The sequence below is a fragment of the Oreochromis niloticus genome, linkage group LG19 (genome assembly GCF_001858045.2).
Source record: "Oreochromis niloticus isolate F11D_XX linkage group LG19, O_niloticus_UMD_NMBU, whole genome shotgun sequence".
NCBI classification, from domain to species: Eukaryota; Metazoa; Chordata; class Actinopteri; order Cichliformes; family Cichlidae; genus Oreochromis; species Oreochromis niloticus.
In genome coordinates, this window is record NC_031983.2 from 24,569,073 (window position 1) to 24,595,263 (window position 26,191).

The 26,191-nt window shown below is 40.4% G+C and overlaps 1 protein-coding gene across 4 annotated transcripts in view; it reads right to left on the minus strand.

Annotated features, from left to right (window-relative positions):
- Positions 1-11,940: 11,940 nt before the first annotated feature.
- LOC100710314 (CAP-Gly domain-containing linker protein 4) overlaps positions 11,941-26,191 on the minus strand; it is a 44,978-nt gene continuing 30,727 nt past the window's right edge. For 3 of the 4 annotated variants that reach the window (XM_013271523.3, XM_013271524.3, XM_013271521.3), the window contains exons 10-16: positions 24,165-24,260; positions 22,770-22,964; positions 22,518-22,652; positions 19,447-19,570; positions 14,470-14,534; positions 14,282-14,360; positions 11,941-13,943 (exon numbers count right to left, since the gene is read on the minus strand). In XM_013271523.3, coding sequence (XP_013126977.1) covers positions 13,577-13,943; positions 14,282-14,360; positions 14,470-14,534; positions 19,447-19,570; positions 22,518-22,652; positions 22,770-22,964; positions 24,165-24,260 — 1,061 coding nt within the window. In that variant the 3' untranslated portion in view covers positions 11,941-13,576. The remainder of the gene's footprint in view (positions 13,944-14,281; positions 14,361-14,469; positions 14,535-19,446; positions 19,571-22,517; positions 22,653-22,769; positions 22,965-24,164; positions 24,261-26,191) is intronic. The other variant, XM_013271525.3, reaches the window with a different exon arrangement.

Consider the following 26,191-nt stretch of genomic DNA (forward strand, 5'->3'; position numbering starts at 1 on the left):
GAATTCATCAGCGTGCCACACGTCAGCCAGTGCATGAAGCACTATTTTAAAACCACTTTCTAACTGGCTCTCCCAGAGGAAAAACTTCCCTGCTCGCACTAATCTTTTCTTTGTCTCATCAAAAATTAATCACTTCGGGTTTTGTTTTTTGTTTTTATTAGATAACTGAATTTTGATCAGTTTTTCTGTCTCAAGGTTAGAAGCAAAAGCATAAATGCATTTAAGACAAATCATCCTGTTTGCTTTTAGATTAATATTAGAAACAAACACCGAGCAAAGGCATTCTTTTTTTTGTTCCCAGGCTTCTCAGTTGTTTCCCTCGACAAGGAAAGCCTGCAGGATTTTGATCTCAGTATTGTCCAATTTTTATAAAGTATGCTACTGCGCAGAAATCTTGAAACATGTTTCGGAAAAACAGAAATACGTGCAGCGATTCATTGAAATATGGGGACGCGTACATAGATGCACAGTATAAAAAGCAAACACAGAATTGTACAACAAGCTTAAAGGCTGGATTTGGTATCACCACTCTTATTCTTCAACATAGCTGCTTAAGAAAGTTTAGGCTGCTATGTTGTAATTTCCTTACGTAGCCTTCACAGATGGATTTTTAGTCCACTTCTTGTGTAAATTTGGCATGCCACAGCCTCTTCTTCCTATTTCCCTTCCTTAACAATGGCTTCTTGACAGCCACTCTTCCACTGAGACAGTTTCTGATAAGGCTTCAGTGAACACTAGATGGATCAGCTGAAGGGCCAGATGCATCGCTCAGGTCCTGTGTCAGGTCTTTGCTGGAATTTTTCCCTATTTTTTCAAGGACATGACTTTCACTGTTCAGCTGCTGTACATTTTCAGCTAATAGATTAGTCCACTACATACACACCAATGGCTTTTGGCAAAAGTCTAAATGACCTCCAGCTAGAATACTGGAAGCAGATGACTGGTCATTCACAGAAAACAGCACAAAAAAAGAGCACAAATGGCAAGAAGCAAAGGCAGAGATTTTTGGGGGGGAATCAACAGTGAGGTGAAGCTGTCAATAAAAGTTTATGGACGATTATTTCAGCAGAAAATCGATTGGAAGTCTTTGCAAAACAAATACAGCAACATATTAGAGCCAATGGCGGCATAAAACTAACGTGAATTACAAGGTCTTCATAGAATTTACAAAAAATCAAAGCATTGAAAAACTCCACAATGCATGAAATTGTACCTCAGCCTGGCTACATGGTCCATAAAAAATCAGTAAAATCTGAACAATGTTGCCACCTGAGACCCTTCGCTCAAACGACGTGAGAATTTGGAAAAGTCTGAAAGTCGAACGTGTTAACACCGAGCTTTTCCTCAATTTCACAGGTGAAAGCGAAATTCACGAGTCTTACAAAACAACTGTATTAGAAATAGAAGTGATTGCATCAAAGCTAGGTTAGGAGCCTGGTGTCAAAATGCAGGTAAAAATGAAACCTTTTATGTGCGATAGCGAGCCTTCTACCTGTCCCACGTGGTGAAATGACCCTTGGAAGCTTACCCGGGAAGGTGGCTCAGGTGGGATGCACTGATTGACATTTCATGGAATGACCCTGTGCTGTTTCAGCTTCAGTTTTTGTGACTGGTAAGGTATTACCAAAAGCACTGAACACACAAACCTGTCTCAGCAGCATTTTCAAAAGTCTCTGATTATGGAGTCCTGAAACCCCACAGTAGTGTTAATATACACATACGTGAAAAGTATACATTTTAAAATGAAAACAATGACTAGTGTGGACATTTCCTCGGAGCCTCTAACCTACAGTGTCTTTGGGAAGACGTGGCGTAAAAAGCCCGCAAAGGCACAAAAAACAACATGGAAATCCACACAGAAAGGCCCTGAACAACCAGCAGCCACAAACCCATGACCTTCAAACTATGACCTCCAAAAAAACCTAAACAACAGTTCCCGTTTTACACCATTTTATTCTATTCATATTTACAGTAGGTGGTGCTTCATAAAAAAAGTCTTCCTGCAGTAAAGCTTAAAACCAGGGCTATTAAATGTGATGTCCACTATGTTCTTGCAGATAAGCGTTATCACTTTAGGGCTTGTAGTTTGACTGCGATAGCTGTAAATGGCATTGGCACAAGAAAAAGTGTTGACTGAGTGGTACTGGTAAAAGCTGGCAGTAATGGGCTGGAGAGCAGAGGCCAATTAAAAACAGTCAGCAGTCTGCGGACCACAGATTTAAATCTCTAGTTAGTGTTATAAACCGTCACCAATCTGCACAGCGCCTTCAAAGTGTCTCATTCACACACTTCGAAGTGTATTACCTAATAAATTTCATCTCTTCATTGTTTCAAAAGCTTAAATTAAGGGTACATTCATAGCTATGAAGTATTTGTTACTAATGAGGCAGGAAATGTTCTCTATTATGAAGCAGGACAGCACAAAAAAGTGATTTTACCCACTATTAGTTACTAGAAACACTCCCATCTATTCTGCTGGTTCAATTTCTCATAATTTGATTTCTTTCGTTTGAAAAAAGGCTTTTATGGCACAGCAACTATCAAACAAGCAGGTTCTGTTTGTCAGAAGCATCAATGCATGAAAAGAAAACTTGCAGAATATTAAGAAGTTGTTAACTGATTATCACTCAGCATTTTAATATCTTCTGACTTTATTAGACATTTATTTTTTATCTTTATTGATACCTTCCATCGGCTCTAAACAGCCTGCTTATACGGTACATTTGAATGTTATTAATTCACCCTGGCGTTCACCAATCTGTCAGCTGTCCGCGGTGGAAATACACTGTTCACGAATGAATACAGTCAGCAGTATATTTAAAAATGATCCACATTATGGATGATGCACCAAATATTAGAGTGGTAATGTATGGAAATTTCAGGTCTTTAAAATAATGGATTAGATATCTGATTTTTACTCTGATTGCACAGCCTGTGGGGTAGCAGAATGATTGCAGTTTCCTTGATTTATGCACTAACCACTGGCCTCAGCCATTTAAGCCTAGTGATGAAGCCTCCCGTCGGACTTGTATGGGGAAAAGATTTGTTCGAGATTCACGGTCCTTAGTTTGCACAGAACTGTGGTTATGCAAAGAGAAGGACTGTGAGAATTCAACCAACAAACAGGCTACAGATACGACAGCCCATCGGCCACCAGTGATGACACCAAGTGTACGTCGACTGCTGTTTGGTTAAAAACTAGGCTTGAACATGAAAGGGAGCCACAGCGGAGTTTACCATTGACAGAGACAAGTCTAGTGTGGGGAGACCCCAACATTCCTGAAGCAGTGTAGGATCATCTTGAAAGAATACGAAACAAAAGGCAGCAAACATTCAAAACAGAGGTTTGGAACGTCCTTCAAGAAGCCTGGAGAACTATTCTTGAAGATTCCTTAAAGAAATTACTCAAAATTTGCCCAAACGAGTTCAGGCTGTGTTAAAAGTTAAAGGTGGTCATCCCAAACATTGACTTTTTGTCTTGAATACTGCATGTCCATTTATGTTTGGACACATTTCAATAAAAATCAGTGCACTATTTCCCATTTTCCTGGCAAAAACTAAGGAATAGAGGGGTGGTTTAAGACCATCTCCTGCTCAAGGCTAAGCTAAAGAGACAATAACAGAAACATGAACAGCAGTAGCCCACATTACCAGTGGTTTCACATATTTTTGACTCTTCCCTCTTGTGATAACATGTAGACGTGGGTCTGCAAAGCTCAAAGTCAATGCCATCAGTCCCCTGGTGGTCAAATTTTCAGACTATGGATTTTTGTCTCTCTCACTAACATTTAATAAGCCAGTGCAGAGAGTCCACTTCGACTCGGCAGGTCTACATTACTTATTTTGCTACATGTAAGTGGTGGATAGATTTTACTGCTCGTGAGACCCTTACATAACACAAAGGTATGAAAAAAAGTGCAGTGCAAATAAAAAAAGACAGTCTTTCAACTAAAAAGTCATCGACAGACTATACAAACAGTATAAAAGAAATATCTTAAATGTGTTGTGATCTATTCACTGTGTTAATACAAAAGCTGTGCGATGGCTCGATAAAGAAACCAGACTTCTTTGGGAGTACAGGACAACTGAAAATGGAGGAACAAAAGGGCAAGACAAGTCTCCACAGACAATTCATGAGAAAATGAAATGGTGCTTATAAAGATGCCAGACTGGCTTTCACTGACATTCAGTCTGACCTTAGTTCCAACAAATGCTGTAACTTAAGAATTTTGCTTCGAGATAACAGACTCTTTCACAAGCTGCCATGAGCTCTTACATCAGGCAGACAAAGACGCCAAACGGCACAGACAGTTTGGACTCTGTTCTGAATTTTCTTTCAATAATATGTTAATATTTCAAAGTCCCAATTAATATTATCACAAAGCAAAAAGGTCAACAACATGTCCTGGAAACAAACTCCACAGATGGCCGCAAGATGACATGCGACATTTCTATCCAGTACATCACACACATCCTAATTACACACACAAGTGTCAGAAACGGGTTTGATTTAAATTCTGAACAAGAACAAACAGTAAAAAGTGTCCTGTAAAACAGATTCCTGTTATTCTCGCCCACTACAACCAAAATAAAATTGGGCCTGTGTGAATAGTCATTTGAAAAAACATCAGACTGAACTCAAGTACAAGAAATTAAGGCATTGCCAGAAGTAACGTGCCAAAGAGGCTAGGGCCAAGCTGCATCTATCACATGCTGGAAGCACAGCGATGGGTCACTTTATTAGATACACCTTGCTAATAGTGAGTCAGACCTTGAAGAACTAACACAAATCAGGATGGATCCATGCTTTCAATTACAACAAATTCTGCCCCCCTCATCCCGATGTTGTAGAAGTAAAGACTCCGTTCGTCCAATTTCGGTGAAACTGTGTGAACTGTATAGCCTCAGTTTCCTGTTCCAAGCTGACAGGACTGGCACCCTGTGTGGTCTTCTGGAAAAAGAAATTAGCTGAACATTTACTTCAAGAAGTTGCACAAAAAGACAGCTGGCAAAGACCAACAGCACTCTGATTTACCACAGCTCAGCCAATCTGGAGCGCAGCCTTTATTTTCCTTTATGTGACAGTAGACAGATGTAGAGAGAGACAAAACATGAGACAAAGCGTGAACAAAGCTCCTAATCTGGGATTCAACTAGGCAGCCATGTGATTTGTGCCTGCCGTTATGATTTCCTGCACACAGAGAGGTGTTAATCTAATTTTTAGCATCATATTTGAATTCTTGAACACTAAACTGTAAATCCTTTAACGCTCCTGTAGTAATCTGTTGTTATCTTGAAGCTACCCTTTCAGCTCCGTTCCTTGCATTTTAACCAATCGCTTGTCTGACTGGCTGCAGGTGGGTGGGGTTTATGTGTCTGCAATAACCATACCAGGAATATGCACACTTATTGATATCATACAGAGCCAAGGGTAGAAAAAACTTTTCTGAAACGGAGTGTTGAGAGCAGTGTGAAGACTGAGCTTTTGCTCTCAGGGATTACTTGGGAGAATGTTAACCTCGCTGTTTGAAACTTTCTCCATGTTTGACACAAGGACAGAGCTGCTGTTCTCCAAAAAGCCTCAAGCATTGCAGTAATCAGCATGAAAAGCAGCGTGGCATGCATGAAAAAGAGGAAACACCAGGATATATTGAGGTCAGTAGACAGGAGAGATATGAGGCTAAGATCCATGGATTTGAGGCTAGCACTATGCGCTTTCTGCTTAATTATAAGTGTTTCTGCTACTACATTAATGGTTGGGTGATTAATATAAAATAATTAAAAAAATAAATTGTGTCAAATCATTACCACTCATTGGTAAAGTAGCTGTGTAATAACATGGATTATGTACAGAGAGCTGGTCATTATTGCACGTAAGCCAGCCGACGGGGTGCACGGAGACCGCAGCAGGATTATCCCTGCAGTGTAAACATGACTACAACTGTAGAGGCCTGTGCAGCTGGCAGTGTACATTAGCTCGTAATAGCAAATCATATTCCTTACATGCCAGCTGTGCCAGTTGTGTGATCCATCATGTTTGAAAGTATTGCTTCATAGTCTCACGAAGACCATTTGTCTCACATTGGGGATCAACTTCATGCTCAGTACAAAATGCTGATCATGCAACTAAGAACTTAGTAAAGTGAACAGAATGTCTTAGTTTTGTTGCTTCTTTCAAATTATTTTAGATTACTGATAAACCATTAAATATAGCACACAGCATATTTTCAGCAGGAGGAGGAGCCTGGATTTATACTGTGATTAAATATAGGACTGAATTTCACTTTTACTGGCAGGCAACTAACTTCTTTACACATGAAATTCCTCTCAGTTACCTGGTAGCAACTGATAACCTCTTCCTTGTATCTTCTGCTGAACTTGTACTAATATTGCATGGTTTATAGTTTATGTTTAGACAAAGATAAAAATCAAGCGAACCTGGTAAATTGCTGGTGGTGGTTGTCTGCTAGGACCTCTTCTGTTTTGCATTTTTTTAATGCAATTATTAGACTAATATGGTTTTCTGCATAGGTACAGAGTGCTGATAAGTTAGCACTCCACTCTCCTCCTGTCCAAATACCCTCAACTTCTGTTTAAAAACAAAACAAAACAAACAAACAAAACGCAGCCCTTAATGTTAAGCCCTTAAAATGTAGGACCCAAAGGCCACTGAATGATGTCATGGTACGTCATGGTGGTTCCAGCCATCTTTTGTGTACAGTCTGTTACCCCATGATGCGGTAAGGTGCATGACTTTACAGCAGCCAGCCTCCCCCCTGGTGCAAACAACAATTTAGTCTCAGGAGGTAATTTCCTCCTTTGGCACTGCTGTAAAGGGAGTGAATTTATTACCTGCTGGGCTCTACCTCACTTAATCTGACTCTCTGAACCCAACCTATCAAGCATGTTTGTGGTGTTGGAGTCTTTTGGAGCATTTTAATGCAATTATCTGAGAAATACTATGACTCGTTGCATGATTAGTTGTGGTAATAGCCAATCACAGAAGTTTGTGCTGCAGTTTAATCTCTCATGCATCTGTGCAACCTGCATTCTCATGTCACTTAACATAAAATGACAACAGCCAAAATCCTAAAAAACAAAAGCATCCTACACTGGTTTACACAACCCTCCAAAACAGTAAACCTTTCCATAAACATAACCTGAGTCAAATCAAATTCTTCTGATGCTTTTCCATTATCTGAAAATAAGCATGCACCTTTAATGCCCAAGTATTTCACACAGTGGGGCATGAGTTAAACAGCGCCATTGTGTGCTCCAGGGAGGCCCTTTCATCATTTCAAAAGGCTATATTCAAGTTGAAAAGCATTTGTGCTGCTATGTTTTTAGGCGACAAAGACATCACCATGCAGAGAGGCTAGAAACAGAAGCATCACTGCATTTCTCAAAACTTTGCCCATCAACTGAAGCTCTCTGCAAGCTGCCTCCAGTGCCTCCATTTACATTTACAAGTCATTTACATAAGCACTCGCACTAATAGCAACAATAATGTAGCACAGTATGTGCACTTTGTTCCCCCTTTTCAAAACAGAAGAGAATCCATAAAAAATTTAGTAAAAGTGACATCCTCAGTGTAAGGACTCCCCGCTCTGTCATGCAGTCTACCTTCAGGATGCATATAAAGTTGAGGTTCAGCAATACGGCACCATCTCCATTTAAGGCTCCCTTTATTTGGTTATGTGTTTGCTATAACCAGTTATAAGTTATAAACCAGTTATCATGGCAACTCTAACATCAGGAGTAATTAAGTGGAACAAATACTTGTTTGTTCCCAGTGCAGTCAGACCATTAACCCTCCACAGACCTAAGGTGACCAAGTAGGCTCTTTTCATGAGTTCTATTTACTTTGGCTCTATTTGTGTTTATTCTACTACACAGTTTCTTTTATCTATTACAAATATTGGTCTGGTAATAGATGAACAATTGCAATTAAACACCAGACCAGATATAACCAGACTTCTGTCAGCTGATCCATTTACTTCCGCAGTTTCTGCATCTGCAGAGGTAATCTTGCAACTCAAGTTCTGTCATTCGTGGTTCAATGCAAAAAAACTTTCCATTAACCTTACCAAACTTAAAAAACATTTTTTTGATTCCCAAGCATCACAATGTTTCAGACAAAAATAACTATTCAATGTGTTAAAATTGCATCCACCAATTCATTTTCATGGACATTAAATAAGATAAAAATGCCCTTATTCTCCAACTTAAACCTAAGTCTTAAGCACAAGAGTTTAAGCACACTGTTCATTCCCCACCTGACAACTTCTATGGGGCGATCGTGGCTCAAGAGTTGGGCGTTCGCCAGTGTGTGAGAGTGTGTGTGAATGGGTGAATGACTGGATATGTAAAGCGCTTTGGGGTCCTTAGGGACCAGAAAAGCGCTATATAAATACAGGCCATTTACCATTCTCCATTTCCCTCAAATCAGACACAACGATGATTACTTTTAAATTAGCGTGAGATAAATATTAGATTAAGTCATCAGGGGATCGTTTGTCACGATGGGCGTTCCACAATAGAAGACGCTTGTCCAAATAAATACAAACAACTGAATTTGAAACGTGCCATTTTTTCCTAAAGTGGGCTCCTGGCACTCAGTTTGTAATTTTTTTTTTTTTTTTTTTTTATGTCTGACAATACCACTCGCCGATTTATTTATTTATTTAGTTACAATGGCTGCGCGTTTCATTTCATTCTCACCTTTGAAACCATCACTCGGTCAGTGGTTTGGACAGGCAGACGCTGCTTCACTGGATCCTCTCCCTTGCCCTTTCCCCCCCCCCCCTCTGTTGTGTGTGGACTATAAAAATAAGCAACAATAAGCACTGAAAACAATTTCATGCAACCATTCAAACATCTATTTGTTCCACAATCACAGTATAATAGCGCACGTCACTCCCATTCAAAGCTGAATTTGTGTGCCCAGGCTGGCAAACAATGCCACTCCACACCAGGCTTTTTCAGCTTTGACGGAGATGAGCCCCGGTGGAATCGGATGGTAAGTGAACAGACGTGTAACCATTTCAAAGTGCTTGTGCCGTTTCATTTTTTGGGTCCCTAAAGACAGCTCTTTGTGAACAATCTGAGAACTTCAGGCAAACACACTCAATAAAAGCAAAGAGCAGAAGAGGAAAGAGATAAGAGGTCAAATGGGAAACTTTTATTTATTTTTACAAATACTTTTGTTGTTTTGTTTTTTTACCCACAACATGTAAATGCATCAGAACAAATCCCTGTGTCACACAGCCACACACTTCAAATACATTTGTAGAGGGAACTGAGTAAAAGAAAACACCCACAGTCTGAAGATGAGATCTGAAATGTTGCAGGAATCACCACAGCAGTGGTCTTAATGTAAATGAGAAGCTTTTTGTAAGTGCTGAAAATGTTTCAGTGGGAATATTTTCCACCGTGGTGGGTATTTCAGACAACTTTGTGTCTACCCACCACTGCTCCTCAATCACGAGGGGGCCTGACCAGACAGATCAATGAGAGAAGGCCACTGGTGATTCAACAACTGCTGCTGTGGCATACACGCCCTAATTGGATGGTACATGAGCGTTTTACTGAATACTGGGCCTGTTTTTCAACATGCACAATCAATGGCTTGTTCTCCGCTGACTCCTCTGCTCACACGGCTCTAATCAGATAGTAAACTCTGTGCTTGAAGCTTCTGGATGATTGCATATTTCCTGTGTCACACTGCTTTAATTAAGCATCAAATACAATTACGCTCCATTCATTCACTCCACAAATGCAATGATATCATATTTTACTGTTAGATACCAAAGCTGGGAACATTCAAGAGGGCTTTTAGATCACTTGCTAACACTCTTTAAATCTCACAGATTTAACACCTGGCATTAGCAGATTACACAGTTCAAAAATGATAGGAGTCAGCTCAAAGTATAGAATCACAATGAGCTTTTCCCATTCGGGTTATAATGCAAATTGAAAGTGTGACAGCTCTGACAGATTTAATGCTCCCTCCGACGGATAAAAGATGTGAATCTGTCACAGCGGAGCTAAAACCAGTCTAGACAATGCTGAGGAGAAGGAGAGAACAGAAAGGTACACTTTCCTGTGGCCTGTAGTGATATTTTTGCCATTTCTGCATGTCTCTCTTTTGGAAATGTCCACCTTCTCTTAAACACACCGGAATTAATACTAAAAGCATCTGCAGCATCATTTTCCAGAAAGCATATCCTTTCAGTCAAAAACATCCACAAATCTTGTTGCGAGTCGTTTCATGAAGGATTTTGTTTTTCTCCTTCTGAATATTTTCTCCTGAAGAGCCACACTGACAAACAAAAACAAAAAGCAGGTACTTGTCCGCACATTGGTGCTGAATCATATTAAGCTACTCGAATTTGTCAGAATGGCACATTTTTTTTCATATTAGGCTATTTCGCAGCAAAAGCAACCTGATTTAGAAAACAAGTCATTTTGTTTTGGAGGTTATTATTAAGTGTATTTAAATAAAACAATCCACTTAAAAAAAATGAGCCAACTTTTAAATTAGCCTAAATCTTACCAAGTGTCGGATGTGCTTCGCTGCACAGGTCAGTGAGGCAGCATACCACATTATGCTATAATTATGGACTCGAGGCACACTGTTCGTGACAGTATTTTTTAGGGATGCAACGATACCAATTTTTTCAAACCGATCCGATACCGATACTTGGATCTGAGTACTTGCCGATACCGAGTACAAAAACCGATACTTCTACCACACACAAGTTAAACTTAACCAGTAGTAAAGAAACGACCCCAGACAACTCTTTAACACAAACGAAACGTTTACTGAACGTAAGGGCAGAGACAAATACTGTACAACACATCCCTTTTTTAAACTCAAATGATATTCCAATTCCTTAACCAAATGAAATACACTGTATAAATGACATAATTCCCTTTCAAATTATATTAAACAACCCAACTTATATTATCACCTTTTGGTAAGTGACTCACTAATATACACTCCAAAACACGTTATATAAATCCACTTAACACACAATATTCACACATGGGCCCCCACACACACTCACATTCACACTTGTTGCAGGCCTGTTTGCTGCTCACGCCGGACGATGGAGAAAAATCCTCTTCTCCCCAGTAAGAGCACAAAATTCTGACTTACAGTTCCGTTGCTCGGTAGGTCGCCATTCACCAGTCCCACACTAAATCCACTCCCTGCGGACCCGATGCTGTCTCTGCTACAGCACGTTAGCCAGTCACTGTCCAGCTCTCCGACAGTCCATAGCGGCTGCCTCCTTGGCGAAGCCAAGCAGTCCGGGCTAGCATTTAGCCTCGGCGGTCGTAGCTGGAAACACAGCACGGTGGTGCGACCATTGAAACAAAAAGTCACTTCACCCACACTCTGTTGTGAAGCTCTCACACGGTCAGCTTTCTAGTCACACACTCTTTTGTGCTGGTTAACCTCAGTAAAACTAGCCGAGTCTCTCACTTTGGTTCAGCTAACCTCATGCATCTCTCCATGCCGTTCTCTTCTCCTCCTCCATTGCAACAGATACACAGGTCCCGTTTTATGCTACCTTCACGGGCCTCCAGAAAATTAGAACTCTGAAAAATATTTTAACTCCCTTCAGAGTTACATACCATAAAATAATACTTTTATGATTAACATAACAGTTTGATTGGTCTAATTACCTGTATTTACCTTGTGACATATTACAGGGCAAATTACATTTAGGGTAGAGTTACATCACATAACATCAACTGTGAACACCTTATGTTACCGTGGCGTTTAAGTCCATGGGAATTATGAGTATTCCCATCCGGGCTACATTAGTATCGGTTCATGGTATCGGTTAACTTTTACGAGTACGAGTACGCACACATTTTACAGTATCGGCCCCGATACCCGATACCAGTATCGGTATCGGTGCATCCCTAGTATTTTTCTGCATCACTAAAGAAGAAAATACGAACACTCAGTAATAATTACGAGCAAACACCTGGTCAGTTTCATGAATATTATTAACTCTTATTCTCTTCCATTAGTTGGGCAGCATCCGAGACCACTTTTAATTACGCATTTCCAACTCAAACCTCAGTGTCTTTGCAGTACAGATCTACATCCCCGAACAAAGAAAAGGCTGGGATAATATTTACTATGCGTGTATCACTGCACGGTCTTACAAATCATCATGAATAATTTGAAACACTCACAGTATATCTATGTGGAGGAATAGATATACAGATTCAGCCGCCGTCATCTCAGGCTGTACTTTATGCTTTCTCTACATTTGCCAATCACTGAAAGCATGCAGATAGCCAACATTACAGGCTTAACTGATGAGGGCACTATTAATGTTTACATCCTGTCACAGGATGGCCTTTAGTAACAGGTGAATGAACGACTCTTACTGTACAGTTTCTGGAATGATTTCTGGAAACAGCATTTTTCAGATGTACATTATTTGGCATTTTAAGCATCACAGGGCAAGTCCCATCTACTTCCATCCTATTTAAGAGACACTTTTATAGCCATTATCTGCGAAACTGGCCAACAAGCATTAAAGAAACATCGACGATGAATAAATAGCACTACAGTCCAGAGCAACCATACATAAAATTTCATTGTGAAAGGTCTCTTTAAAATCTGCTTTTGACTCATCTCGTGTGTTCCCATCTGCAGTTAATGCACTTTTTAAGAGAACACTCAGCTTCTGATTCTATGTCATATTCTATCCAAATACCATCACTTCTTTAGAAGTGTTATCAGTATGATGCCAACCATAATGGAATCACAGTCAAATGGGTATAGATTTTTGCTGTGCCATAGCACAACACAACCATCATTTGTCTGTGTCAAATTAATAGACAGTCTGAGGGGGACACTGATGCACACAGGAGGAAACAGTTCCTGTTGATGCAGCTGTATTTTAACAGAGGTTGATGGAGGTCTGAGCTTAATTAAATCTCTTTTTTAATTCTCATTGATTCATAAAGTGAATATTCAGTTTAGATTTGGTATCCGCCAATTATCTGTAAGCCATATAGCGATCGTGGTAAAAATCAATCATTCTCTCTTGTTTCAAAGTGCTCTTAATTAACATGCGCACATACACACACAAAGCATGCACTCTTTTGGTTAGATAGTGGACTCTGTTACCACTTAAATTATCTGATAAAAATCTCATTTGATGTGATCAAAATTAGCTTTGGGTATAGAAAACGTTTTCACTCGTGGACATGCGTAACATCCACTTTATCCTATCCTAATCTATCATAGTAATGTTTGTCAGTGCAATCACATTTAAAGTAGTGCAGTGTTTAATGTCTTATTAAGACCCCCTCACCCACCTACCCATTTTGCCAAACAAATTCTATTTAGAATTTAAAGTTAACTTTTTAAAGTGCTTTCAAGTCCCCTTTAATTCCTAAAAAATACGTACTTACTAACTGGTTTTATTCCTGTTACAACAGCACATGACTGAAAACATTATTGAGCACAATGCAATGATGGAGAAGTTTACACCCCAAATTTTTTGCTTTGAGCGGATCATAAACAGAAAGCGTCCTACAGACCTCAGCTGGTTTCATTCACCAAGCGTGAACCATTGATGCCACGATAAGTGACACGGCTGGGGCGGACCAGCACACCGTGGCCGGGCCGACAGCTGAAGTAGCGACGGCCGCCCACTGAGCCGTCATTCTTGCCCTTGGGGCTTCGGAGCTCCAGACCCAGCCAAAGGCCTGGGGCAAAGTCTGCTGTGCCCAGGTAACGGATGATTGCCATCTCATTGGCGCTGCTCAGCAGGACCTGCATGCCCACGTGGAGGTGGACCTGTCCATCAGAGCTTGGAGAGGGACTTGAGCCTGCGGTGCTTCCAGGAATACTTCCACTGCCCCCACTGAGGGTGCTCCAGCGCCGGCGGTGAGGATTGGAACGACTCCTATTTTGTTTTATTTTTTTTGTTTTGTTTGTTTGTGGAAACAGAGCAAAAAAATACAGTAAGAAAGATTTATGAGAAAAGTCAGGCAGTGTGACAGAATAAATCATAACCAAACAGGAGATTCATGGGAGCTTGGTGTTTGAGGGATTGATCTTCAATTTCCTGCTCTTGCTCATTATAACCACAATCATGCAGTGGCCATTTAAAAGAACCTTTTGCTGACTAATACCACTACTTCTTATCAGTATTGATTCAGTCATTACTGCAGGGGATTAGGATAAAGCTGGAAAGCTTGGGGAGGGAATAATGCGAGGAATATGCATGAAAGACAGACACACCTGGTAACGGGGCTTCTTCTGTTCGTCTCCTTCGGAGTGGCGATGGCCGATGATGTGCTGAAACTGCGACGAATTGTCCCTGCACGGCAAAAACAGGAGTCAATTGCTTCAACACAAACACACAGAATAATAAATGCAAAGTCACATTTCGCGTAGTTCAAAGGTTGTAATGAAGGCAGAATTCTTACCACTTAGAGGATGACTGAGGCGCGAGGAAGTGAGCTCTGAAAGGCAATCAACAGATCCATGGATTCTGCAAAAAGAAGCAGGAAACTGATTTTTCCCAGAATGACACAACCTTTGGAGTTTATAAAAACAATTTTCATTAAATGGGCCCCAATTTGCTCGTTTCCAGCTCCTTAATTTTATTCTTGGACCCTACTAGAGTAGCATTGCGTGATTCACAGTTTAAAACATTCCTTATTTATCTTGCAGTGATGCTTGATGTAGCCCCCTTCCCCCAGAGCTCATTCACCGTCTAAAACATGCCGTTTTAGCTCTTCTCCCTTTGAGGGCACTATCCTTTTAAAGCCCACTTTCTGTCCCTCATAAACAGAAAAACAGCAGGCGGGTGGAGCCAGTGACAGAAAACTAAATGATGTGATCATTCAGAAACACTAAAGCACACAAAGAGACAATCTAGATCCGGAAACAGAAACAAATTAGCGACCATGTTCTTGCACTGACACAGATGGTAGAGTTTCAGCTATGTGGTGGCAAGCATTTATACGCTGCGTGGACAAAAGTACTGAGTACTGATACATTACAGCTACATGGAAAGCCATGGCATGAAGCTCCCACATCCCAGCTTTGGTGCTGATGTTAATGCCAGAGGATGTTTGGAGCTCTGCAGCTAATATGCACCTCGACACTCTGCAACCCAACTCTGTAATTTTATGTTGTCCAACACTTCAGGGCTCAGTTGTTGTGCTTCCTTAACACTTTCATTTTGCAGTGTTACTATTTTTTTGGAACACCTAGTAGGGAAGAAATTTCACAAACGGAATTGTTGCTCAAATTCAGCGAGCTCTTTAGGACGAACTTTTCTTTCACAAATGTTTAGAAAGGCAGACTGTATGGCTAGGTGCTTCACTTTAAACACCTGTCCATATGTTGTACTTCTACTGCTGCTCCTTGTAAATCTATAGGCAAGTGTAAAACTCACTTGGCTGACACTGTTTGTGTGTAGAAGAAGTATAACTTACAGGTGGGAAAATGGTTTTTTAACCTTTTTTTGGGAGAAAGTCACCAAACTTCTGAACTGTTTTTAAATCAGATTTGAGTGGTGATTCCATAAATGTGTTTTTTATATCCCTGTGGCCAAAGAAAAATGATCAGGCTTCCTCCACATTCATTTAGATACTGATTTCAATATAACCACACAGAGAAAAGTGGTAAAAATTGTTTCTTGAAGGACTGGTGGAGCTTTTTGTGTCTGAAATTAGTATAAAAGCATATTCGCTCTTGTTGCCATCAGACAGATCCAAGACACTTGGCTAATTAGGGTTTACTTGTACATGCTGACCTCATTATTTGAAACTTGGCAATATTTATTGTGGGCATACACGACTGTAACAGTGTATAAATTACATCAAATTAAAAAAAAAAAAAATCAGGATCTAACTGGAAATATTCATATGTAAGCACATATTAGGTTTACTGGGCGTGCTTTTAATGGCCATCTCTGTGAAAACAACTTGAATGGGGAAAGAAAACAGGCTTTGGCTGCCTGGCCTGATACACTACCTTGCTCATTAAGATTGTCTTAAGCAACTATATAATAACATTCATAATAACATTTATAAAGGCATTCAAATTTTGGAAGCTATTAAACATTAGTGTGCCAAACGGCACATGAGCAAAACAGGAAAATGGGAGTGAGGAGGGGGACGGGGGGGGATTTTCTTCCTAATAGATTGTGATAGCTGCTGACAGGAAAAAGAAAGGAGGAGGAGAAGCAACTTCCTGGATGGAGACAAAGTGATATTCTTGATTTGACAGCAGGAAAACATGTGCTCAGCTGAGCACACTTTGTACCCCGGAGTTAATTAGGGGGGAAAAAAGTAAAGGAAAAGAAAATGAATGAAGGATGACAAGGAAAAAAAAAACAGCAGCTGAAATCCCCCCTGAAAAAAAAAAAACAGCTTTTAAATGGAAGAAATAAGCAAAAAAAGAAAAAAAAAGCAACAAATTCTGAATGGTAGATCTACATAGAGATGAAGCATAAGTGGCATTTACTCCCAGAAAGAAAGGTTAAACGTGTTAATTTAATCACCAGTCCATGAGTTCCGGTAAATCACCGCTCCTTTACAATAAATATGTTTAGTATTTTCAATGCCAGCTGCTTTTTATGGTGTAATGGCTTTTATCAAGTTATGACACACATAATACACTTGACACACTGTGCTATTAATGAGCCATCCGATAAAAAGGTCAACAGCTTTTAATCAATTTGCAAAAAAAAAGAAGTAAACACAAAACAATGCATGCAGTGAATAACTCAGTGGCTTGTGCGTATGTATGCCAGGCAGCATATCTTGTGTATAATAATTAGGCCTCCAGTGGAATTTGCCTTTGTTCTGCACTCCACTGTACTTATATGCTGCCTTTTAACAACAGCAGCTCCACAAAAGGCTTTACATTTTTCCCTTACACACACTTACACTCTGAGGAGGGAGGAGGGGATAATTAAACTTTTTCCCCTAACGATTCCCAAGATGATTCAGGAAACAATTATTGTGCGATATTCTGTTTTTACAAGGATGCTCTCATTTTGTCTCGTATTATAAACTCAGGGCACTCCTTTCCTTTAGAGCATGTGTTGATCCAGATATATCACTGCTCAAAACAAACTAAGGGAACACTTGATCATCACAATACAACACAAAGTCAGTTGTACTTCAGGGAAATCAGTCTGTCCAGTTAGCGTAACCCATAATGAATCAATTTCACCTGCTTTGGTGCAAACAGAAGCGACTGCAGAGACAACAACAGGACAATAGCCCAAAAAGGAATGGCTGTGCAGGTGGTGACTACAGACCATTGTCCTCTTCTCATCTTTCCTGATTGATTTTTCTTAGTGTCCTTGTTACTACAGGTGTGAGACAGTACCTGCAGCTCATTCAGGTTGCACAGATAGTCCAGCTCCAGGCAGTTTGCTGTGTCTCACTGCACAGTTTCAGTGTGAAGAGGAACAGAGGAAGCCCTAGAAGTTGACCTCCTGCAGTCGACTCCTGCATGTTTTCTGACCAAACTGTCACACTCAGACTCCATGAGCATGGCATGAGGAACCAATATCCTTAAGTGGGAACTGTGCCCCACGCCATGCAGCCCAAATAGCATTTATGAGACTGCACAACTGGCAGATCCACCACTAATACCCTGCTCTTTTCATAGATGAGAGCAGCTTCACACTGTGCACATGTTTCACACACATGAAAGAGACTGCATGGTAAGATCATCATTTGACACTGGGTCAGTGATGGTCTGGGGAGGCATCAATGGTCACATTGACTTCCACATTAGCCAACAGCTCCCCGACTGCTGTTAACGATGAAATCCTCAGAGCTTGTCGGCAGTTTCTGGAATATAAAGGGACTCAAGCCACTGACCAGCCCTCACATTCCCTAGTCCTGAATCCCAATAAGAATCTCTGGAACATCATGTATCAATAAATAGTATAACAGACTGTCCAGGAGTTCACTGATACCCTAATCCAGGTCTGGGAGGAGATTATAATACAGTATTAAAAGACAGCTCAGCAACAAAAAGCAGAGGACTTCAACCAATGAGACTGTGGTTTATGATCCTCGTAAAACAAAAAGTAACCATGGAATCAATATTTTTAGATACAGCAGACTTACTTTCATATGAAAAAAGAGAGAAAAAACCAACTCAGTTGGAGTTATAGTGGCCTTGCTGCCAAAAAGCCATTCATTATCACATCATAGGAAATATCAACACAGTGATAGATTCTGCAGTCTTTGCCGCTCCCTCCTTGAAGCCCAAACTCACTCAATACATGCCTAATAAATATTCATAATTTCAACATCAACCATTTTTTTTCATAATTGACCTTTATCCTGTTTTCTGTGTGTAAAAGTTATTTGTAAAAAGTAATTTTTATAAATAAAGATAAGCTGAGAATCTAAATTAAGACAGTTTACAGCAGTTTTGACTCCCATCTGTAAAACTGAGTTTTATCTTTTACGCTCTCTGTCTCTGCCAAATATTTAAAGTTAAAACATAAAAACTTTTCTTTCCCATCCCCACAGTGCAGAGAGATAGCTGATGGGTGAGATCATTTGAACAGCAATCCCACACTTTGTTCCATAAGTTATGGAACAAAGTGTACGAGAACAAACAACTCCAAAAGCTCATCAAACATTAGGATAAAACCATGCAGTCACAAAACAACTGACTTTGAAGTGAAGATTAAACATGTCACGCTGCTTATCCGACAGTATCACACAAGCAGTGTACTAAACCACAACTACATTCAGACAATATGGCCATTTTCACTTTAGCAGCATTCTTAAATATGACTTAGAAATAACTCATGATCTGCGTTTGTTCCACTCAGCTGTAAAATATGAATTTAGCGTCAGAAGGCATCACTAATAAAACCTGCCTCACATTTAAATAAATGCAGCATTTTAAAGCGATGTCTCATTTGTACATTTAACAAACTGGTGGGTAAATATAACCACCTTTACATATCCATTATCCATAATCAATATTTAAAAGCAGCGATGATGGCATCTGGCTCATTACTAGGTGAAACATTAAACAGAGAAGTCATGCAGGGAGAGGGCCTTGGGCTTCGCGTTTGACGACTCAGACTCGAGTTAATCACCAGTTCAGAGAAGCCCTGTTAGCTGCACAGAGGGCAAAATCAAATATGTCAGTACTTACACAAATGATACTGTCAAAGGAGCTCATTAGTGCCATCAAATGTATTGATGAAAGCAATGAAATGCAACCTCTGGGTTTCTGGGGCCTATTGTCAAATTCACACCATCAAATCCGCTCTCAAGTTTTTAATCATTTAGAAAACATTCTTCTTTGACAAATCTGTTTTTAGTCCTGTGCATGACCACTGGCAAAAACCAAAAAGGGACCGTTAATCTTAAGAAGAAAAGCTACCTTAAAGATTCCGGACTCACCTCTGAACGCGAGACGGAGGAGCAAAGACTCCATGTTTTGGTGGACAGGTGAAGTATCTCACTCCTCCCACTGACCCATCATTTTTACCGCTCGGCTTGTCCAGTTCGATGCCCAACCAGAGTCCTGCACAGAGAGACCGGAAATCAACACCGTCAACAGGCATATTAATAAATGAGCAAAGCACCTTACAAATAAAAACATCATTTTAGACTGCGTTCCACTGGCCACACCAAACCACTTTTTAAAAAATGACTGAATGATTGAAAAAGATCCCAACAACTGCTCTAATGTTATGGTGCGCTGCTATCATCCCTGTCCCCCGATGTAAGGTTCTCTCTCTGGGTGCCCCTGAGCCTGCTCCTGCTGGAGTTGGTTACTCGGCTCCTGTTACAGATGCTTTCCTAAAAATCAAATGTTCTTGCTTCCTGTGGTTCAAATACAGTGCTTTACAGTAGCCAAAGTTTCTCCAAGAAGGATATTTGGTTTCCAAATGTTTCTTTAATTTGCTTATTAACATTATTTAACTCATCCCAACATCAGTCTACTGGCCAGTGGCATTCTTGGCTCAGCTGACGCCATAAAACAGGGAGCTTTACAGTAATTCCTCCTGGTTTTATGTGATTTTATCTCCACACAAATCCATCTTCCTCGCTCTTAATGGGGATATCTGACATGTACAAATGTGATAAAATAAGATTTCGTTATTTCATTTTAATAGCTATAATGATAATAATATTTAACTGACACAAAATCACTACACCTAGCTCACGGTACACCAATTGGGAACCACTGACATGGTTAATGCATCCACAGTAAATAAACTAGAGAGTGTTGGAGGGGGATTTACTTCACAGAGACATTCACATGTCAGTTCATGCTTACGATATATTGGAAAACTCTAAATAGGAGAGTTTGCCCTAAATTAGGACATTCGGCAGAGGCGATATTTCACTTCCATCTCAGGCAGCTCCTAAATAAATAACTTTTTAGCTCTTAAACGTTCAATCACTGTCCTGTAAAATGATGCAACTCCTCAATGTGAGCCAGAAAGTTCAGACAATGTTTCTCCTTTCTCTTTACGAGGGCTTTAAGACACCTCGCAAGTGCCAGATGAAGGTATAACCAGAATGCTAAAAATAAGTGAATCTGCTGTGAAGTTTCCAGCAGGAGCAGCTGCTCTTGCTTTTAGTATGGAAGCGCAGCGCTCAGTGCAGTGAGATAACAGAGCATCGCTAACACTGATTTAAGAGTATCAAAGGAAACTTAAGACTGAAATCCCTTCAAACGTGATCCTCGGTGCTGTGAGATACATTACTATTTATTCATACATGACTAGTGCTGGGGCAGAACTACTACCTAAATATTAATGAATACTGTGAGCTGTTTTCTGTTTGGGTTTCAATGGCTTTTTGCTCAGCAACAGCTTCTTCAAATCTAATTTTTTTTCGACAAGTATCTTCAGTTGAACTCAAGGATTCCCTCAGCAATAACTTGGGAATGAGAATGCAGCGGAGTTCATCCAAGGTGAAAGACAAGAGCATAACAGAGCTTCACTTTATCTTTGTCCGTGTGAGTCATCTGCAGAGAATGAGTTCTCAAAAGTTCCCCAAAGTTCAGCAATTCAAGACAAAACTGCTCCTTCTTGATTGGGTTCATTTATTCATGTTATTTCACTGTGAAACCCCAAAACTCTGGTTTTAATTTTTGAACAGGTGGTCTTTTATCCATCATGTTAGGTTTACAGCTAACTCTTGTCCTTTCTTTGGTTGCGTTTCAATGAGTGTAACCCAAACTACTCACTAAAAATACCAGAATATCACTTCTATGCAGGACAGGCACATTAAACAAAAGAAAACTGTGGTAACTTTAATTCTTTATGACTGCCCTGAAAACAGCAAAGTAAGGACAGGCATGGTTTATTAAAAGGATCATTAATATTTAAGGCTTTTAAGATTTCTTTGTTAGAGTTCTTTCCAAATTCAAGGTGTCATGTACCCAAAAAGTTTTTTTCTACTTAATTCCATTATTTTGTTTAAAGAGCCAAGCACAAGTTTTCCTCAGTATGCTATTATTCATTCATATACATGGATTCCAGTGTAGAAATGTTTACTGTTGTCGCCTGAACAAAAAAGAAAAGCTGCACAACATAAAGCACAATACCACTGCCACAGTACTTTTTTAAGGAAATTCCTCAAAAATGAGACTTTTATGAACTGTCCTATCTCTATCCAATACCCTGAGTTATTGTAGTTTTGCATTTTCTAATTAGTTTTTATTTTCAATAAGGCATCCTTTGGAGTCACTGCAGTGATGTTTCGCCTTTGACCCGTGTCAAATAAAGACGCTTGTAGAAAAAAAAAAAACCCCTTGACATTACATTTAAATGCACAAAGTGAGCATCTCAACCGCGCCACCTAAAAAGGCAGACTTGGCTTCTATAAAACAGGGCATGGTTTTAGCTAACGCGTCATGGCAGTGTCACCACACAACATTTTGCACGTACCCTAGCCATGCCAGCCACCTTTGACACAGCCAAAGTATTTCACACCACAGGAACATTGATTGAGAACATTGATCATTTACGCTGGAAAGTTCACACTAATTTATATCTTACAACTTCTGAATAAAGCTGATGAGTTAATAAGCTGAGAAAGACATTTTTCTTAATAATATCAGAATGTGATTAACGTGCTTTGCAGCTGATGTGATAAATGCCAGCATCAAACGCTGAATAATAGACTCATCATAACATCATCCACTGGTTAGTCCTGCTTTGACGCCTCCATCCAGGGATGGGTTGGACTGAGAAACTAAGGACACTGTATGCTCAGCGACTTGTCACGTACAAATAAGCCACAGTGTAAATCATGCTCTGCTTTATCATTTATTATGACACAAACAGGTTTATAATTTAGAAGATGAACAATGAATGTTGTATTAAATGATATCTACCTTTAATAATTTTGCTGAACTGTGATCTCACAAAACAGCTGTGTTTTTACAGCTGATTTCATACAAACTAAACCCATCTTTTATGTAGAGCACATGTGTTTGAGAAAATGTGTTTGACCTGGAGCAAAGTTGGTTTTTCCGTAGAACTGGACCACACCAGTTCTCTGACCGACTACCAGCACCCTCTCCCCGAGGCGCACCTCAGAGCCATCACACAGGGAGCTGCTACCTGAGGGGGTTCGGCTTCGAAAACCTGCGAGGGAGAGGAAAACCATTTGTTAGCTTTGATCATCATTTCTCTCAATTTCACGCTGCTGATTCTGCTTAATGATGGGAAATCATGAAATACAGTACTATGAGATAATTAGACCTGCGGTATTAACTGCTGTGGTGCCAGCAGAAGAGCGGAGGGCTGGTGAAGGTGTTGTTCTGGGACTCGGGGAAACACGCTCCCTTCGTTGCCTGGCAGGAAGCCGTTGCCTGGGCAGCGGACGGGGTCGAGCGCCCGGTCCCTGTCGAGAGTCCAGGGAAGACGACGAAGAGGAGAGAGAGCGGGAGAGGACGCCTGTGGGTGCAATGCAGAAGCAAGAAAATAAGAGAAGGAACCCCTAAAAAAAATCAAATGAAATGGCCAAAGGAAACTCAATAGCTCACATTAATAATTAATTCACACCAAGACAGCCATACTGCCACGCACACGCTACTCATATATCAAAATGGCTTATCAACTGTTGCATCTAGGCTTAGCTGGGACATTAGCTGTCTACATTGTTATCCACTTTATCTAAAAATCACACGGCACCAAATGCGTGCCTCTCTTCTTAATAATGAATCCACCATCCCTCCATTTGGACCTATATCAGTAACTCTAATGCCACTGAGATAATGAAGCTCAGTCTATTATTCATTTTCCATTTTATTCTTCCAAGTGTGACAGTGCCTAGCAGGATCTTGGCAATTACCACTTTATTATTTTTTTTTTTTTGCCTAAAAACTAAGCAGCTGTGTCACATCAATCTAAGGTAGCACACATCAAATGAGCTCAGTCTTTTGCAGCTGCATGTACCATTACCAAGCTCCAACTAAAGGGCAACATGCTAATCCCCGCCCAACACTGGGGAATGACATGGAAGCCGAGGATGCCCGATTTCGCTCTTAAGAAGCTATTTGGACGCAGGACCTCATTAAGCTTTTAACTTTCGCAGACCTTCACAGGCCATTAGTTCATTAAGTGCCCGACTCTTGGAAGCTAATTGATTAAATCAGTGCCAGACTGCTTTAAGAAGGGAAGATTCAGCTACAAAGTAATTGAAACATGGAACGAAATGTGAGAGAAACTTGTCAGCCTTTCCCAAAAGTTGTTTTCAATTGTAAGCCGTGGGTAGTTTGTCTCAGCACTGATTTAAAAAAGAGAAAAACAAAACAAAAATAAAAGACAGCTGCTGTTTCTGCCACTTCTGTGTGCATGCTTCATGCACAGAGGACACTGTATGGAGGAATTTATGCAGCACCTGCTTATGCATTAGACACAATTGTTTATTAAAAGCATCGCTTTAATTCACAAGGGGCAGTTTGTTTAAAGAGACACTTACACAGATGAATTAGGATGCTGGATTCAAGTATTAAGGTGTACTACTTATCAGACACAGGTGAGGAAGCGGGATTTGAACAATTCCCCCAGCTTCTGCTAAAGCTCAAATACATTCCCACACTACATTCTCAGATAGGAAGTGCATTAAAGCCAGCTCAGCTATAACTCCAGTACCTGTCTTTATGATTGAGGTGTCGCCCTCTGTGTCTTGATGAGGACCAGATGGACTTTTTTGATTATCAGGTGTGTTTTTAACAGAAGGAGACAAACCTTTCAACCCACACACACACAAAAGAGACACAAGAGCATTATTCATCAGATAGCAAGGTTGGTAAATAAAAGCCATATTGACAGCTGGAAATTGTAGTAAGATTGTCTAGTCTGACAGGTTAAATTGGCTGAACTAAGGAACCCATCAATCTGACTGAATAATCTGCACTGGTGTCACACTGTATCCGTTTAGGGACGTGCCTCAGCAACCTGATTGCCAAAAAAAAGCACTTATACTGAAAACAACATAGGTGGAACTTTGTCAACACAGGTGGAGCTCTTTGCATGTAAAGCAGCCCTCCAAATGGACAAATGTCAGGCCAATTTGTGCAAACCCTGTGCAAAACACACGGGGCTGTAGTCTCAAGATCGACCGGTTGATATGCTCTTATCCAACCAAATTCTCATTCTCGGCTGCCAGTGTTGCTTCCATGTGGAGAAAAGTGGTGCATCAATAGCCCACATTACTTCTGGCAGCAGGGCGAACAATCTACCCGTCGAAAAAGGGAGAGAAAAAAAAAAAGCAGCGATGTTGAAACTGTGAACTTGCCAAAACTACCTTAATTAGTGTTTAAATGAACTGAACTTGTACTCTGAGTCCGCTCCAAACAAACTGACACCAGCTGTCAATTAGTTTGCTGGTTGCTAGAGTGACTGCACTTTGTTAAAACAAATGGCCAAAAAGTCAAGTGTGAACTTTTCATCACCCACCCTCACCGATGGTAAAACAAGTGGTTGAAGAGAAGGTAAGATTTCAGTTGACCAAGATTTGGTTTTGTTGATTTGAGCCTTAGAAGGGCAGTTTATGAAGTCTAACAAATTAGAGGAAATAAAGAGAATTTCAAATGAGGAGAATTTTAAATGAGGAGGCTATGAAGACACACAGTGCAGCGCTGCGTTAAAGGCAGAGCCAAAAATGCTACACTGAAAAGATAAGGCACGAGGAGGGGAGTGAAGAAATGCAAATACAGGACAGCATGATATTGCAGAGTATAAATGATACATGAATACTGAAGCTGACTTTTCATTTACTGCAAAACACAATCAAATTATTTTAAAACAAAAAACAGACAAACATGCTGAGACAAGCACTTGTGTGCACACAAAGGCCTAAATGACAGTGAATACCAAAGAACTTCAAAAGGAATCCTGGACTTAGATTCAACACAACAGAAGAACAGCATTTCCTGCAGAAGTACATGTAATTGTGTTTTAACAACTTTATAGCAACAAACTGTAATTTTAAGCCTCTTATATTGTTTGCTGACTTTAAATATATCTACTGTTTATTCAACACTTTGTTATTTTTATGGTGTGATATCAATCTGGGAAAATATCATCATAATGAATACACTACTCTCCATCCACATATCCATTTTCTATTGCTTATCAAGGCCTGGGTCACAGTGGCAGCTTAGGGAGAGATTTCCAGACCTCCCCATCCAGACCCTCAGCTCTGATAGGGGAATACAAACACATTCCTAAGTCAGCTGAGAGACATGATCCCTCTAGTGTGTCCTTGTGTGTGTCCAGGGGTCTCTTTCCAGTTGGATACACCTGAAAAACCTCGTCTAGGGATTCCAGAAGGAATAAAGATGCATGCAGGAGAAAAAAAGGCACCTAGATACTTTGGGCAGGGGAAAGACACCCCAGCTCCAGCAGGGAGTCAGACCAGGGGTGTGCGCTTGTTGGTGACCGGCTGGTGGTCAGGCCTTCCCCACTGGGCCCAGCCAAACCCAGCTCAAATGAGCCACTTGGGACGACCCCCCTGTGAGCATAAGGAGCCATACAGTAGGGATCCAGTGTATTGTGGATGACGGCGTAATCGAAGGCAGGGGCTTGACAGTCTGATCCCCGGCTTTTAAAACAAAAAACTGACTGTATGGATATTACCAACATTAACAAGACATTTTAAAAATAATTTTAGTTCA